This window comes from Sminthopsis crassicaudata, chromosome 3 (genome assembly GCF_048593235.1).
Source record: "Sminthopsis crassicaudata isolate SCR6 chromosome 3, ASM4859323v1, whole genome shotgun sequence".
Classification (NCBI taxonomy): Eukaryota; Metazoa; Chordata; class Mammalia; order Dasyuromorphia; family Dasyuridae; genus Sminthopsis; species Sminthopsis crassicaudata.
Window position 1 is genome coordinate 176,874,170 of NC_133619.1, and position 14,107 is coordinate 176,888,276.

Below are 14,107 nucleotides of genomic sequence, written 5' to 3' on the forward strand. Positions count from 1 at the left end.
CATATTTAAGTGTGTAAACATATATATACATAGTTATCTTCACCAATTGGATTGTAAACTCCCTGACTCAGGAATTGCTTCATTTTTGTCTTTTATTCTTACTGCCTCAAATAGTTATTTGACATATTGTATGTACTTAATACACATTTATTAAATGATTGCTGAAAGATTAAAATATAGACAGAAATAGGGGAGGAAAAGACTTTCATGGTTTGATGAATATGTGGTCATGAAATTTAATGGGGGGGAAAGTGCAGGGAAGATTTTAGGTAAAGTTTTATCCTATTGAAGTTTAGATCTCAGTATGAAAAGTCAAAATGGTTCCTGCCATCTTCTTCTTGTAGTCCTCATTGAATTTCTCATTCTGAGCAAGAGAAAATGATTCTTCCAGTCTCTTGCCATTCCTAAAACATATCAAAACAGGATTAGGGCTCAGAGCCTAAAGTTCACTTTTCTAGAATTACAGAGGAAGATCACAGAGCTGAATATAGGCGTTTCAATAACAGTATAAAAATTTTATAGCTTTTTAAAAATTCATGTATAGGTTTTCATTCATCTCATCACATTTTATGACTATGATTTAGGCAAGTTAGATAAAATCCCCATTTAAGAAAGTAATAAACTGAGACCCAACTTATTTGTCACTTGTTGATTAAGGGTGTAGCTGATCTTTTGATCTAATTCCATTGTTCCTTCTGCAATGTAAGTCTGCCTCTTCACAACATGCAGGGTAACAGAATTCTTAAACAGGTCCCTCAGATCTTGAACCTACTCACCTTTTCTCATGAATGGGGAATTGGACTGGTCCATCATCTCTTTAGGAATGGTGCCATAATTTGCCATGGGATTTTGCTTCATGATATCAAAAGATGTGTGATAGATGATCTTGTTGAGAATTTCTTCTGATAAGTCCTTTTCCAGAAATTTTAAAATATTCTGGATTTCCTGCCTTGGGTTTTATTTGAGGAGAAGCCAGTAAAAAATGAATATCAGATAGGGACTTTTATAGACAAATTGTCCCATTTTATCTATAAATAAAGTTATAGGATCATAGACCTTGGGCCAGAAGGGTCATTGGGGCCATCTAATCCAACTGTTTTATTTTCACAAGTAAGCTGAGGCGAATTGAGGCTCAGTAACACAAGGGGCACTGGTATCAAATGTGAGGAGATCAACCAATAAACAATTATTGAATTCTTATTATGAGTCTGGTGATCTTCATTAGGCTCCACTCCTAGTTCTCCACTCTGGCAGTTCACCCTCACCTCTGGATCTCACACTGGATATACACTTTTTCTCTGATGCCTTCTTTTGCTTGAAAAGAATCAAAAACAGAAGCTCAAGAAATTACTTGGGCAGCCATATCTTCCTTCCTTTCTTGTTTTTACTTCTGACTTTCCAGAATTCTTATAACATGTTCCTTCTTTTCCCCCTTCCTTTTATATTGTTTTGTTTTTATTGGGATATAAATTCCTTGAGGGAAGAGGCCTCTGAAGAGACAGAGGTTTTGTTTTTTTTTTTAATTCTATTTGTATTACTATTTTGTATTACTCTTTTTTTCCCCCCTGAGGCTGGGATTAAGTGACTTGCCCAGGGTCACACAGCTAGGAAGTGTTAAGTGTCTGAGAACAGATTTGAACTTAGGTCCTCCTGAATTCAGGCCTGGTGCTCTATCCACCGCGCCACCTAGCTGCCTCTATTTTGTATTACTCTTTACAGAGTTCCTAACAAATAGTAAGTACACAAAATTAAATGTTTATTGCCTTGGTTAAGATACAAGGAAAGGGAAAACCATGATACATATTTGTATACACATATACATAAACATATATAATGTAATACACTTAACACACATAAATATACATATGTATGTACATGGATTGATATATATGCATACATATATCCTCATGCACACATGAGGATATATACAGATCTTTGTACATATCTGTCTGTCTCTCTATCTATAATAAACACTAATCCTAGAGGAAAGGTATTAGTAGCCTTGTAGGAAAAATCAGAAACCTTGAGCAATATCTTCTCTTCTACTGTACACAGCTTTTCTGGCTCTTTCCAACTGCTCTGTAGCAGTTTTTATGTATTGCATACAACAGTTTTTTTTTATGGAATCATCTCTCCATTTTTCGAATCTTTTATCTTAATTAGAGTTTCTTCAGAATAAGGTAATTTTTATTTTTATTTTTATATCCCCAGTATTTTGTACAGTTCCTGATACATAGTAATATTTAGTTACTGTTTATTCATTCATTTAACCATTTGTAATTTGAAGAAAAATAAGAGCATAGAAACAACTATTCAGGAAACGTTTCTTGGAAACTGAATATAGTAAGCTGAGTCATTTAGGAACCAAGGATCATAAGGGAAAATGATATAAAGAGTAGAACAAGAGATAGCTAGAAGTCATTAACAGTGATTTAATACCTGCGTATTAGACCAAAATAAATTTTATCATGTAATAAAAGATTTGATGTTAAAAAAGTTGGTCAATACACTTTTAAAGTTGCTTAGAAATAAAGCAGTGGAGAAGAGAATGAGATAAAAATCATGGAAAGAAAATATTCAACCACAGGCATGTGCTGAGGAATCTTAATATCTTGCAGAGTCCTAATAAGAACCTGAGGGAAGAAGCTTTCTTTTGCAGGAAGAAAACATCATATGAAAATCAGTCGAAGATATTTAATTTCCACAGGAAGGGAAATGGTATGTGAAATCATGTGATGGGTAAACTATCATTTGGAAGATCCATTAAACTTAAAATACTTGACCCCAGAACCAAGACCAATGTGTGGAAATTATGAACAGAGTAATACAAGCTTGATGTGAACAAAACTTTCCTGACAATTAGAACTGTTGAAAGGTGAAATGGGCTGTATTAGACATTCATGCGTTCTGCCTTATTAGAGATTTTCAAGAAAAGTTTTGATGAACACTTGTCAGGGCAATTGTAATGGCATCTTTGGACTCTCTGCCCTAGGAGATCTCTTTTTTCTCTTTGATTCTACGATTCTGTGATTCGGCAGCAAGTATTGTTGGGTGAATGAACATCTACTCTATTACCCACCTCTTTCATGTCTTCATAGAACAGGTAAAGAATGGAGTATTTGTCCTTTTTATTCCACCATCCTTTCACATGATCATAGCAGGAACCCCAGAGCACTAGAGGGGAATGGAAGAATGCGGAGAAATTACCACCCGTTATTCAAATTCTACATTTGACTAAGGAGTACTCAGTTACTGTTGTTTACTTCCAATTTGCTTATAAAAGGAAGACAGGAAGACTGGATTATCAAATTCAAGTAGAGAATGGATCCCAATAGAGATCATTTTTATAACAAAAATAAGATTCCATACAAAAGTGTATGGCTATATACATATACAGATTTTTGTTTGTTCATGCATATGCTCATTTATGCTTAATTAGAGAAAAGCTAGCACATGCACATGGCATAGAGATCGTTCTTTAAGAAAGACATGGCTTAATCCTAGTGTGTATATATATTAGGGCACAGCTGCCTTAGGCAGCTCTCTAAATAAAATTGTTACAGCAAAGTTACTGATCTAGATTTTTAAAGTTTCCTCACTGAGAATTCCCTATAATATTGAAATTGATGAGGTCTAACCAAATGATGAGGTCTAGATAAGGGTTACCTAAATAAAATTAGGATTAATTGAGGTCTAGTGACAGGTTTGGGGTACAGAGAGTCACACGGATCTCCCCTGCATCCCCTTTGGATTTGGCGCAAGGATACACAGTTAAATGAGTTCTAGTGGCGGCGCGAGAGTCCCCTGTAAAGGAATTTACAGGCCCGAAAACCTAGATTGGTAAAAAAAAGGTTTATTGTAGGGTTTGTTCAGTAAGGTTAAAGTCTGGTTAGTAAAAGGTATTAGATAGAGAAAGAAATACACCAAAAGTGGCAGACAGGGAGTCTGTGATGCAAATCATGGTGCTTACATGTTTCGACCCTCTGCCAAGAGATGATTCCAGCTTGGCTCTTTTATTTGCTTGAAGGAGCCTATGGATGGAGGCCAGAACCCACCAGGTGGGGGTTGGGAAACCTGAGCAGATCATTAGAATGGGCGCTGGGTACAGCCCAAGTTAACTCAGATATGGATCTTTCCCCTTGGAATACAAAAGGGTAGTTTTGACCAGATCTTGTAAATCAAAGATCAGTCCCAAAGGGGGTTGGAGATCAGAAAGGAATCTTAAAGGGGATTACTGCCCGCATCAAAATCATTGGTCCAGTTTGAATACACATTCACACACACATACATACACACATAATACAATAAAAAAAAGAGGTACAGAAAATCTATTCTTTTAGACACTAAGTATATCAAAGCAATCCATTCTATAGTGATTCTTCATTAGTTCCATCCAGTACCAATATCCACCAATACATTCCCACTTCATTCAAAAAAAAAAAAAAAGTAGTTCTAGGAAAAAATTTCCTATATCTCTAGAGAATTAAAAAAAAAAAAAAACAGGAGTTCCAATCATGGTATAGAGAAGAGACAAAAACTCACTGAAGTCATAAACAAGAGGCAAACAAGCACATGAAATTGTGCTGGAAAGAGCCATGGACAATAAACCAAAATTCATGTTAACAAATGTGCTTTTAATGCTTAAGTATTTAAAGTCAGAAAATAAGTATTAACTAAAGTATAAGAAAACAGACTTTAATAGAATAATTACAGATGATTTCATACTTCTGTGTTTTGGATAAGTCTAACAAAAAGACAAAAAGAAAGGAAATATAAAACTGAACAAATTGTTGGAGAGTCTAGAGCAAAAAAATCCCCCAAATTTAGAGCATCTTCTAAGTGCCACTATTAAATTCTCTCTCTCTTTGTCTCTCTCTCTCTTCATACAGTACAAAAAACCCAGAAGAAATAAAAAGAATAATAGGAACCTCTTGTGTACAATTATATGCTAATGAGTCTGAAAAAAAAAAAAAGAAAGAGTGGTTGCTCAGCAATTTGGACATGAACAATTAAGGATAGATTGAATAAATCTAGAAGAGGTAAATTTTTCTTTTTTCAACTGTTTAAACCAATAAGCAATTATTGAATTCTTATTATGAGTCTGGTGATCTTCATTAGGCTCCACTTGTAGCTCTCTTTGAGGCTTTGAATATGATATTACAGAAGGCAAAGTATTTAGTTTTAGCCAATAAAAACTTAGCCAACAAAACTTAGTATAATCATACTTGGGGGGGGGGGAATGAAATACAGCACTTTTGAGCTTTCTTGATGAAAAGCTCAGAACTGAATAAAAACTTTGAATTTCAAGCAGAGGAATTAAGAAAAACATAAAAAAAGATCAACATAAGCTAGGTGTTCAAATCTTTTAAATCAAAGAATCAAAAGAAGGGGCATCAGGGAAAAAGTGTATATCCAGTGTGAGATCCAGAGGTGAGGGTGAACTGCCAGAGTGTGGGGGCTTCTATAGCCTCAAAAATTCAAAAATTTTTCTTTTTCATTATACAATGTCATGCTTTAGTGTTTTGTTCACTTTTGGTGTTCAATCTTTGTTCTTAACCTGAAGTTTGCTATGGAAAAGATGGCATAAATAATTTTTACCATTCTAAATCATTTGGAGAATCATATTTTTAAGGAATTTTTATTTTATTACCAAAAAAAGTAGGCAAGTGAAAATAGAAAACCTCCTCTCTTCTTCAATGTTGAAGAGTGAATCAAGTGATCACAGAACTATGTCTATAGTCACCTTTTCCATCCATGAATTTCTCAATGAACTCCTCTAAGGTCTTTGATTTAGATAGGAGAGAAGCTATTTTTGAGAAGTGATGGTAAGACACCACACTATCTTTTGTGTTTCTTGCCACACAGATGATCTGTAATGGATGTCAATGTAAGAAAAGATAATAAATGTCAGTGAGAAAAAAAAAGAGTGAAGAGAAATGTTTATGTTCAGTATAAGGAGTTACAAAAAAGGCTGCTTTGACTATCTCTTTCGACTATCCCTTTTTATTCAATATTACTGAGGGCACTGGGAGTAGAGAGCCTGTCAGAGGCAGACTATAGTCTGTGATTTGAAGTAAACCTCTTCTTTTCATCCAGGTAGAAATATTTATCTAATATGAGACAGAGTAGGGATAAAGTACTTAGAACTTAGAAATCCAGCTTCAGTTCTTCATTATGAATTCATCAGAAGATGAAAATGGGAGTAGCGCTTTGTGGATGGGGGGAATGGCAGGAGGTTCTACCCTCATTCTTTCCTCCATATTCATTCATGCATATATATATATATATGTATATATATATATATATATACATATACACACATATATATATACACACATATATATACATACACACACATATATATACATACACACACACACATATATACATATGTTTAGTTTATTTGCCTACTTTAACTTTTTGTCATTTTTTTGGTTGTTTTTAGTCATATCATACTTTTCATTACTCCATTTGGCATTTTCTTGGCAAAGATAGTAGAGTTTTTTACAGCTCCTTTTATAGATAAGGAAACTGATGTAAACAGTGTTAAGTGAGTTGTCCAGGATCACATTGATAGTAAAGGTCTCATCTCATGAGATAGAAACTAGAACTGAGCTCTTGTTCTATATCTGGATTCAGAGCCACACAGATAATAATAATTCAGAAGTTACTCCTTGCTTGGTTTATATAGCAGATTATATATCCCATCTATTTGCTCTTTAGCCTGCACTGCCATCCCTAGTCACAGGTGCCTTGTTGTATCAGGCCTGGATCTGTGATTGACAATAAGTCAACACATCTTTAAGTTGCATCTTTTTGTGCATCCTGCAGAAAGTCACTTCTTTCTATTATTTAACTGAGACTATTTATTTATTTATTTATTTATAAATTTTTATAATTATAACATTTTCTTTGACAGTACATATGTGTAGGTAATTTTTTTTTTTTTTTTTTTACATTTTCCCTTGTACTCCATTCTGTTCCGCGTTTTTCCCCTCCTTCCCTCCATCCTCTCCCCTAGATGGCAGGCATTCCCATACATATTAAATATCTTATAGTATATCCTAGATACAATATATATGTGCAGAACCAAAATTTGTTGTTGTTGTTGCAAAGGAAGGATTGTATTCACAAGGTAAAAATAATCTGGGAAGAAAAACAAAACAAAACAAAACAAAACAAAACAAAACAATGCTCACAGTTTACACTCATTTCCGTGTTCCTTTTCTGGGTGTAGCTGATTCTGTCCATCATTGATCAATTGGAATTGGATTATCTCTTCTCTATGTTGAAGATATCCACTTCCATCAGAATACATCCTCATACAGTATCATTGTTGAAGTGTATAATGATTCCCTAGTTCTGCTCGTTTCACTCAGCATCAGTTGATGTAAGTCTCTCTAAGCTTCTCTGTATTCCTCCTGTTGGTTGAGACTATTTTTTGATTTCTAATAATAGGAGGCTGAACAACCAAGGACCCTCCAGTCAGACTCCTTTCCAGTGCTAAAAAGACTTGTCTGCTTTTCTGTGTGAATTAATCTGGGCTTGAAAAATGACTCACTTTGACTTTTTTCTTGGTTTTGCTATATAGGATTCAATCTGATTCATTTTCTTAGATGGATTTATAATGAGTGAAAAACCTCGTTATAATTTTTCCTGGTACTCTACCTTTTTGGTTTAGTGTGCATATGCCCTGACCCATCAATACCATTACAAGGCCTCTTACCAAAAGGATTCAAAGAAGGAGTAAGACAACTTATATTTACACAGATATTTAAAGCAGATAATTTTTAGTGGCTTTAATTGGAAATTAAGGATTTTCTATCAACTAGGGAATGATTAAACAAAGTAACACATGTGAAATAACAAGCCTCTAATGTGCCATATAAAATGATGAAATGGACTTTTCAAATAAGATGGAAAGTCCTTTTTGAACTGACCTCAATGAAGAAAGCTGAAGTAAAGAGGGAAACTAATGATATAATAACATTATAAACATGATTAAATTGAAAAATCTTTTAAAAAAACCCTTCTAGATGTAAATGATCTTACATGATTCTAGTGAAGTTATGTTAGAGAGTAGAGAATTATCTGCTGATTTATACCATATACATCACTAGAGCAAATTCTGGCATTGCAGAATGATTAAAAGAAGTAATTTATATAAAGGGCTTTGTAATCTTTAATGTACCATATAAAATTACCATTGTTCTCTTTTATGAATGAAGGACAGAGATAGCAAAAATACAAAAAAAAAAAAGAAGAAAGAAAACAACTAGCATTTACACAAATATTTAAAGCAGGACTTTTTTAGTGTCTTAAACTTGTAAACTAAGGTGTTCCATTAACTGGAGAATGAGTGGAATCATACATGTGAAGTAAAAAGATAATTTTCCATATGAAATGATGAAAGTCTTCTTTAAACTGAATCAAAATGAAGAAAGCTGATGTAAGGAGGATAATTAATGACATAAGAACATCACAAATATGAATAAACTGTATGAAGATGTATTCTGATGGAAGTGGATATCTTCAACATAAAGAAGATCCAACTCACTTCCAGCTGATCAATGATGGACAGAAACAACTACACCCAGAGAAGGAACACTGGGAATTGAACGCAAAATATTAGCACTACTGTCTATCTACCCAGGTTACTTATACCTTTGGAATCCAATACTTAACGTGTAACAAGAAAATTGGATTTAAACACATATATTGTATCTAGATTATATTGTAACACATGTAAAATGTATGGGATTTCCTGTCATCTAGGGGAGGAAGTAGAGGGAGGGAGGGGAAAATCTGGAAAAATGAATACAAGGGATAATGATATAAAAAATTACTCATGCATACATACTGTCAAAATATATAATTATAAAATTAATTTTAAAAAAAGAAAGAAAATTGATCAGTGTAAATGATCTACCATGCATTCTAGAGGCCACCTGGTCCAAACTCCTCATATTATGGGTAAGAAAATGAGACTCACAGAAGTTAAGTGACTATCCTGAGATATCACCTAAAGTTAATAGCAGAGCCAAAATTCAGTGTCAAGTTCCGAGACTTCTAATCAAATATCACACAGTCTCCATCGTATAGCTTTGGTCAAGGTGACTGGAGAATAAGAGCAATAAAACAAGATATTTAGAATTTAAGGGAAGAATTTTGGTAATTAGATCTACTCATAGAGTTAGTATTTTCTATTAGGCTTTGATAGGATTACACCAGTAATTCTAATTGCCAGTATCAAATAAAAATATTAATGATTTGCATTGCAGGTATAAGCCTAACTGAAACATTTATTAATTTATCATTATTCTCATCCAAAAATTGTTCTGTTTGAGAGAAGTATGTTCAGTATGATCTTGAATATCTATAGTCTCCCTCCCCAAAGATATTTTTGAAGTGACATTTACAAGAATTCTGAATATGGAAAATTTCATAATAATATAAAACATAGTTTCTTAGTTCAAAATTAACATTTTGCTTCCTTCAGTAGAGCAATAGTCTCTTAATCTTTGGAGCTCACTACTAGAGAGTCTTTGCCTGAAACTATTTGGTTCATGTATGACCCTTTCCTCCTGGTCTCCTCTTCTTCCCACTCCTCTAAACAGGAAGCTGATTTTTTTTTTCCCTGAGGCTGGGGTTAAGTGACTTGCCCAGGGTCACTCAGCTAGGAAGTGATAAGTGTCTGAGACCGGATTTGAACTCAGGTCCTCCTGAATTCAAGGCTGGTGGTCTATCCACTGTACCACCTAGCTGCTCCCAGGAAGCTGATTTAAATAAAGAATCTCAGTTCTCTGATTAATATTCTAATCCCCTCATTAAATGGGGAAAATAGGTATTTCCCTTAATAATTTCTTCATTAACTTCTTCAGGGGAAGAGAAAAGCAATGATTGCCCATAGACAGGAAATTTGCTCATTTTAAGTCTAGTTATTCTTATTCCATTTTTGATACCTTCTAAAGAAATGAATTTAAAACAACAGAACTGATGAAATCATTAAGTGAGGCCATAAATAGAAGAAGGTCCAGATTAGAGCCTTGAGACACATTTGCATTTAGTGGGCAAAGCACAGATGATGACCTTACAAAGAAGCCTGAGGAATGGTCAATTGGGTAAGGAGAAGATCTATTCTTTACACTTTCCACTGAGAAAAATTCCTTGTTATTTTCAATTCTAATAACAGGCATATCATCATCATGACATTATTTAGCAGGAGATTATGTATATATAGATAATTTGATACTGTGCTAGAAAAGATGAGGGACAGGGACTCAAAAAAGTAGAAGACACAGTGACTTTCTACAGTGTCTAATTAAATTAGAAGCATAAAAAGGAAAAGCATCACTATGGAGAAAAGAATATCTTTAAGTATCATTCATTTTTTTGGCATTTCTCAATGAAAGTTAAACTACATATACCAGTTAAACTACATATACCAGTTAACCAGTTAAACTACATATACCAGTTTTTCTCTGGTATCATAAACAGCATAAAGCTCTGAACACATGGTGATTGATGGTTTGAAGCAAAAACAACCTCTCCCCTCAAAAAAATCCTTTATTTTTTTCATATCATATTTCATATCAATTATTTGACTGTTATTTCATTTGCATAAGGCACTCCTACTGAGGAAATTCTATCTGCAAAAGAAGAGCAACACCTACTCCACCACTTACAGTTTAAGATATTTGCTTGAGTCACATAATCAAAAAGTGTCAGAGTGGAATGCAGTCCTGATTTTCTTGGCTTAAAGGTCAACTTTTTATGCACTGTGGTATGCTGTATCTCAGAATATAATGCACATAAAAAATTGCATTTCCATGTAATTAAGTCTTGATCTTTTAAGATTTTTAATGGAAAAAACTGGAAAGATATGGTCCAATTGTTCACTATAAATGTATCCCCTGTATTCCTTTTGTTTGTATAGATATAGTTAGGATATATTGAATCCAGAAGAACAAGTTAATTGCATATTAACATAGGTTATAAATGATCAGATTAAGGCATTTGAGGGGGAAGCATTTGGTTGAATGTGTAGGATGTTCATGATAAAAATCCCTTTGCTGTGTGATTAACTTTTTACACATTATTGTGTAGTTAGTATATATCAGTGTGATTGTCAAATGGACAATGTCTTAAATGAGTAGTTATCTCTCATCTAACTATGTTAATTTGGACTTCTCTTCCAAGCCTCAGGAAACTCGCAATGGGGATGAAATATCATCCTGTGCCACTCTGATTAGAAGGTGGAACCATGAACTCCAAACTTCCATTTAAGCAAAAAGCTCTTCTTTCACGTACTATTTTGAGACTTATCTGACTGACATGCTCCCAAATTGTGTATTCTTACTTTCCTCTCCCTGCCATTGCTTTTCACCTTCCTTTTCTCTGTTGTTTTCTTTCATTAAGAATGAGGGCAGAGACTCTTTTTGTTTTTGTATCCCCGGTGTTTAGCATAGTCTTTGGTACCTGGTAGGCACTTAATAAATTTTTATTGACTGCCTGACTTTTAAAAAATTGTAACATAGTAGAATAGATATATGAAGTCTAGGATTGTACTAAAAAGTCAGCAGAGGTAGTGATTGTCTATGAGATCTAATTTCATAGACGCTAAAAAATTTTCTCTGACTCCCAAAATAACTGTTCCATGTGCAAGTTCATATCTTATATCCTGATATTAGCTCCTCATTTTTCATTCCTGTTAAAATGTTACTCAGCCTTTAAATTAAATGAGTTTCTTATTATTTTCATAAATTTTTATTTTCTGCTGAGGAGAAGGAAAGAGAGAACCATCCTCACTTTTAATTTGACATAGGATACCTGTGCCCATTTTCCACATGCTATTATCTCAAATATCTGTTCTTTTTAATCCATTCTTGCTGTGAAAATCTTATTTTTTCTAAAAATTCCACTGTATTCATCTTTCTCTTCTGCTTCTTTTGCTAACTTTTTTTCCCTTTGGGTTCTCACTCTTGTAACTATTTCTTCTTGGACATTCACATCTTTAAAGATGTCTGTATAGATTATGATGTTTAGTAGTAAGTCAATTTTCTTTTAGGATAGCAGAATATTATACTGTGAGGCAGTTATCCTTTTAAGAGTAAAAAAGGATGAATTTTCAACTTCCTGTCTACAGTTTGAGAATGTCCAGAGTTGTTCTAGTCATCCAGAATGCCAATCTTATTGTCATTTTTCATTACTCTCTTAAAAATCTCACAACTCCAATCCCTTCTATTTTTCACATCGTCTCTTCCATCTGCTACCTTCTCTCCACTTACATAGCTAAGTTCTCATCACTGTTTACCTGGACTATTGCAATAGGCTCTTGATTGGTTACTTTGATTAGAGTCTTTCATAGTTCTAATACATCACTGATTTAATTGCCAAAACAATTTTCTTAGGCTACAGTCCTGATTTAATGACAACTCTACTTAATAAATATTAGTGTTTCTCTATAGCATTTTGGATCAAATATAAATTTGTTTGTTATTCATAAGATAGATTTATATCATATATCTGACCTAATCTATCTTTCCAGCCTAATTATGTGTTTCCCCCCTTCATGAGCATTGGTTTAGTCGTATTGGTCGTAGTCTTTCTCGACACCTTTGTACTGGCTATTCTCCATTGCTGGAGTATACTCTTTTCTCATCTCTGTCTTCCTTAGAATGCTTAGTTTATTTCAAGGTTCAGTTCATGTCATTTTACACGTAAAGTCTTGCCTAATTCAATTAGCTACCTTTTCCCCAATAAATGTTCTTGTGTTTGTCTTATTATCCCTTGACCTAATTTAGCCTTTCTGCTGAGATGGTTTAACTGGGGCATGACCAATGCACAAGCTGCAGCTTCTTAGGGTCACAGGCATATCTGTCATACCTCAAACCTATAAGTGATGTTTTTGGTTCTTTTAAAAAAATGAAGGACAAAAAGCAATGTGGATTGTATACACTAAATGGCTCACCTGTTCATCAGCTACAATACCCTAGAGTTCATGTATTTTCATTTGTTGTAAACTATGCCTGGAATACCTTTATTCCTCATTTGCTTACACTTCTTGTCTTCCTCTAGGTCTCAGTTAAAGTTCCATCTTCTGTTAGTTTGCTAGTTGTTCTTAATTTTAATGCCATTCCTCTGAGATTACCTCCAATTTATTTTATATATATATGTATATATATATATACATATACATACATATATACATACATACATATATATGTATATACACATATATATACATATACATACATATATATGTGTATATACATATATATATATAGTCTTTACATAATTACTTACATGTTTTCTTATCCCATTTGACCTTGAGACCAGGGACTGGTTTAAAATTTTTACAAAAAAATTTTTATATCATTAGCATAAAGCATAGTATCTTTATTAAACATAGTTTAACAAAAGCTAGTTGACTGTGAATACACATACATACATACACACTGTTGTTCTTATTTAGTTGTTTTCAGTTGTATTTGATTCTTTGTGACTCTATTTGGGATTTTCTTTCTATAGTATATTTATGAAATAAATATGCATATCTATATGTATATACATATCTATATATAGATATACATATCTATTTGTATATGTGTATTGTGTTCTAAAAATCTTGGTGCATAACACTTCCTACCTGGACAAGTCACTTAACCCCAATCACTTTAGCAAGAAAAAAAAATTAATAAAATTCTTGGTGCAGTTTTAAATTATTAAGTTTAAAATTGCATTGAAAGTCTTTCTGGGTATATATGCACATGTGTATATATATGTATATAAATTTCTGTATATATGCATATCTATGATATATAGATAGTAAAACATATATATATATACACATATAATACAAATATATAAGCATCTATATGCATATTTATGTCTATGTACCTAGACATAGTTATCTTTTATTGCTGGAGTATAGAAAGTCACTGAAGCAAAGATTATTTCATTTTAGTCTTTGTATTACCAGTGCATAGCTTAGTGTTTAGTATGCAATAAATGCTTGATAAAAATTGTTAGTTGATTAATTGATGAGACATTAGAGGGCTGGTAAAAAAAAAAAAAAAAAAAAAAAAAAAGCAAGAAAGGTAAAGGC

At 33.3% G+C, this 14,107-nt stretch overlaps 1 protein-coding gene across 1 annotated transcript; it reads right to left on the reverse strand.

Moving 5' to 3' along the window:
- Window positions 1-292: 292 nt before the first annotated feature.
- On the reverse strand, window positions 293-10,516 carry LOC141561967 (sulfotransferase 1C1-like). Its single transcript, XM_074302010.1, is given in 6 exon segments — window positions 293-375; window positions 378-404; window positions 777-959; window positions 3,082-3,174; window positions 5,744-5,870; window positions 10,472-10,516. Coding segments are annotated over 6 exon segments (558 nt in total).
- Window positions 10,517-14,107: the final 3,591 nt, after the last annotated feature.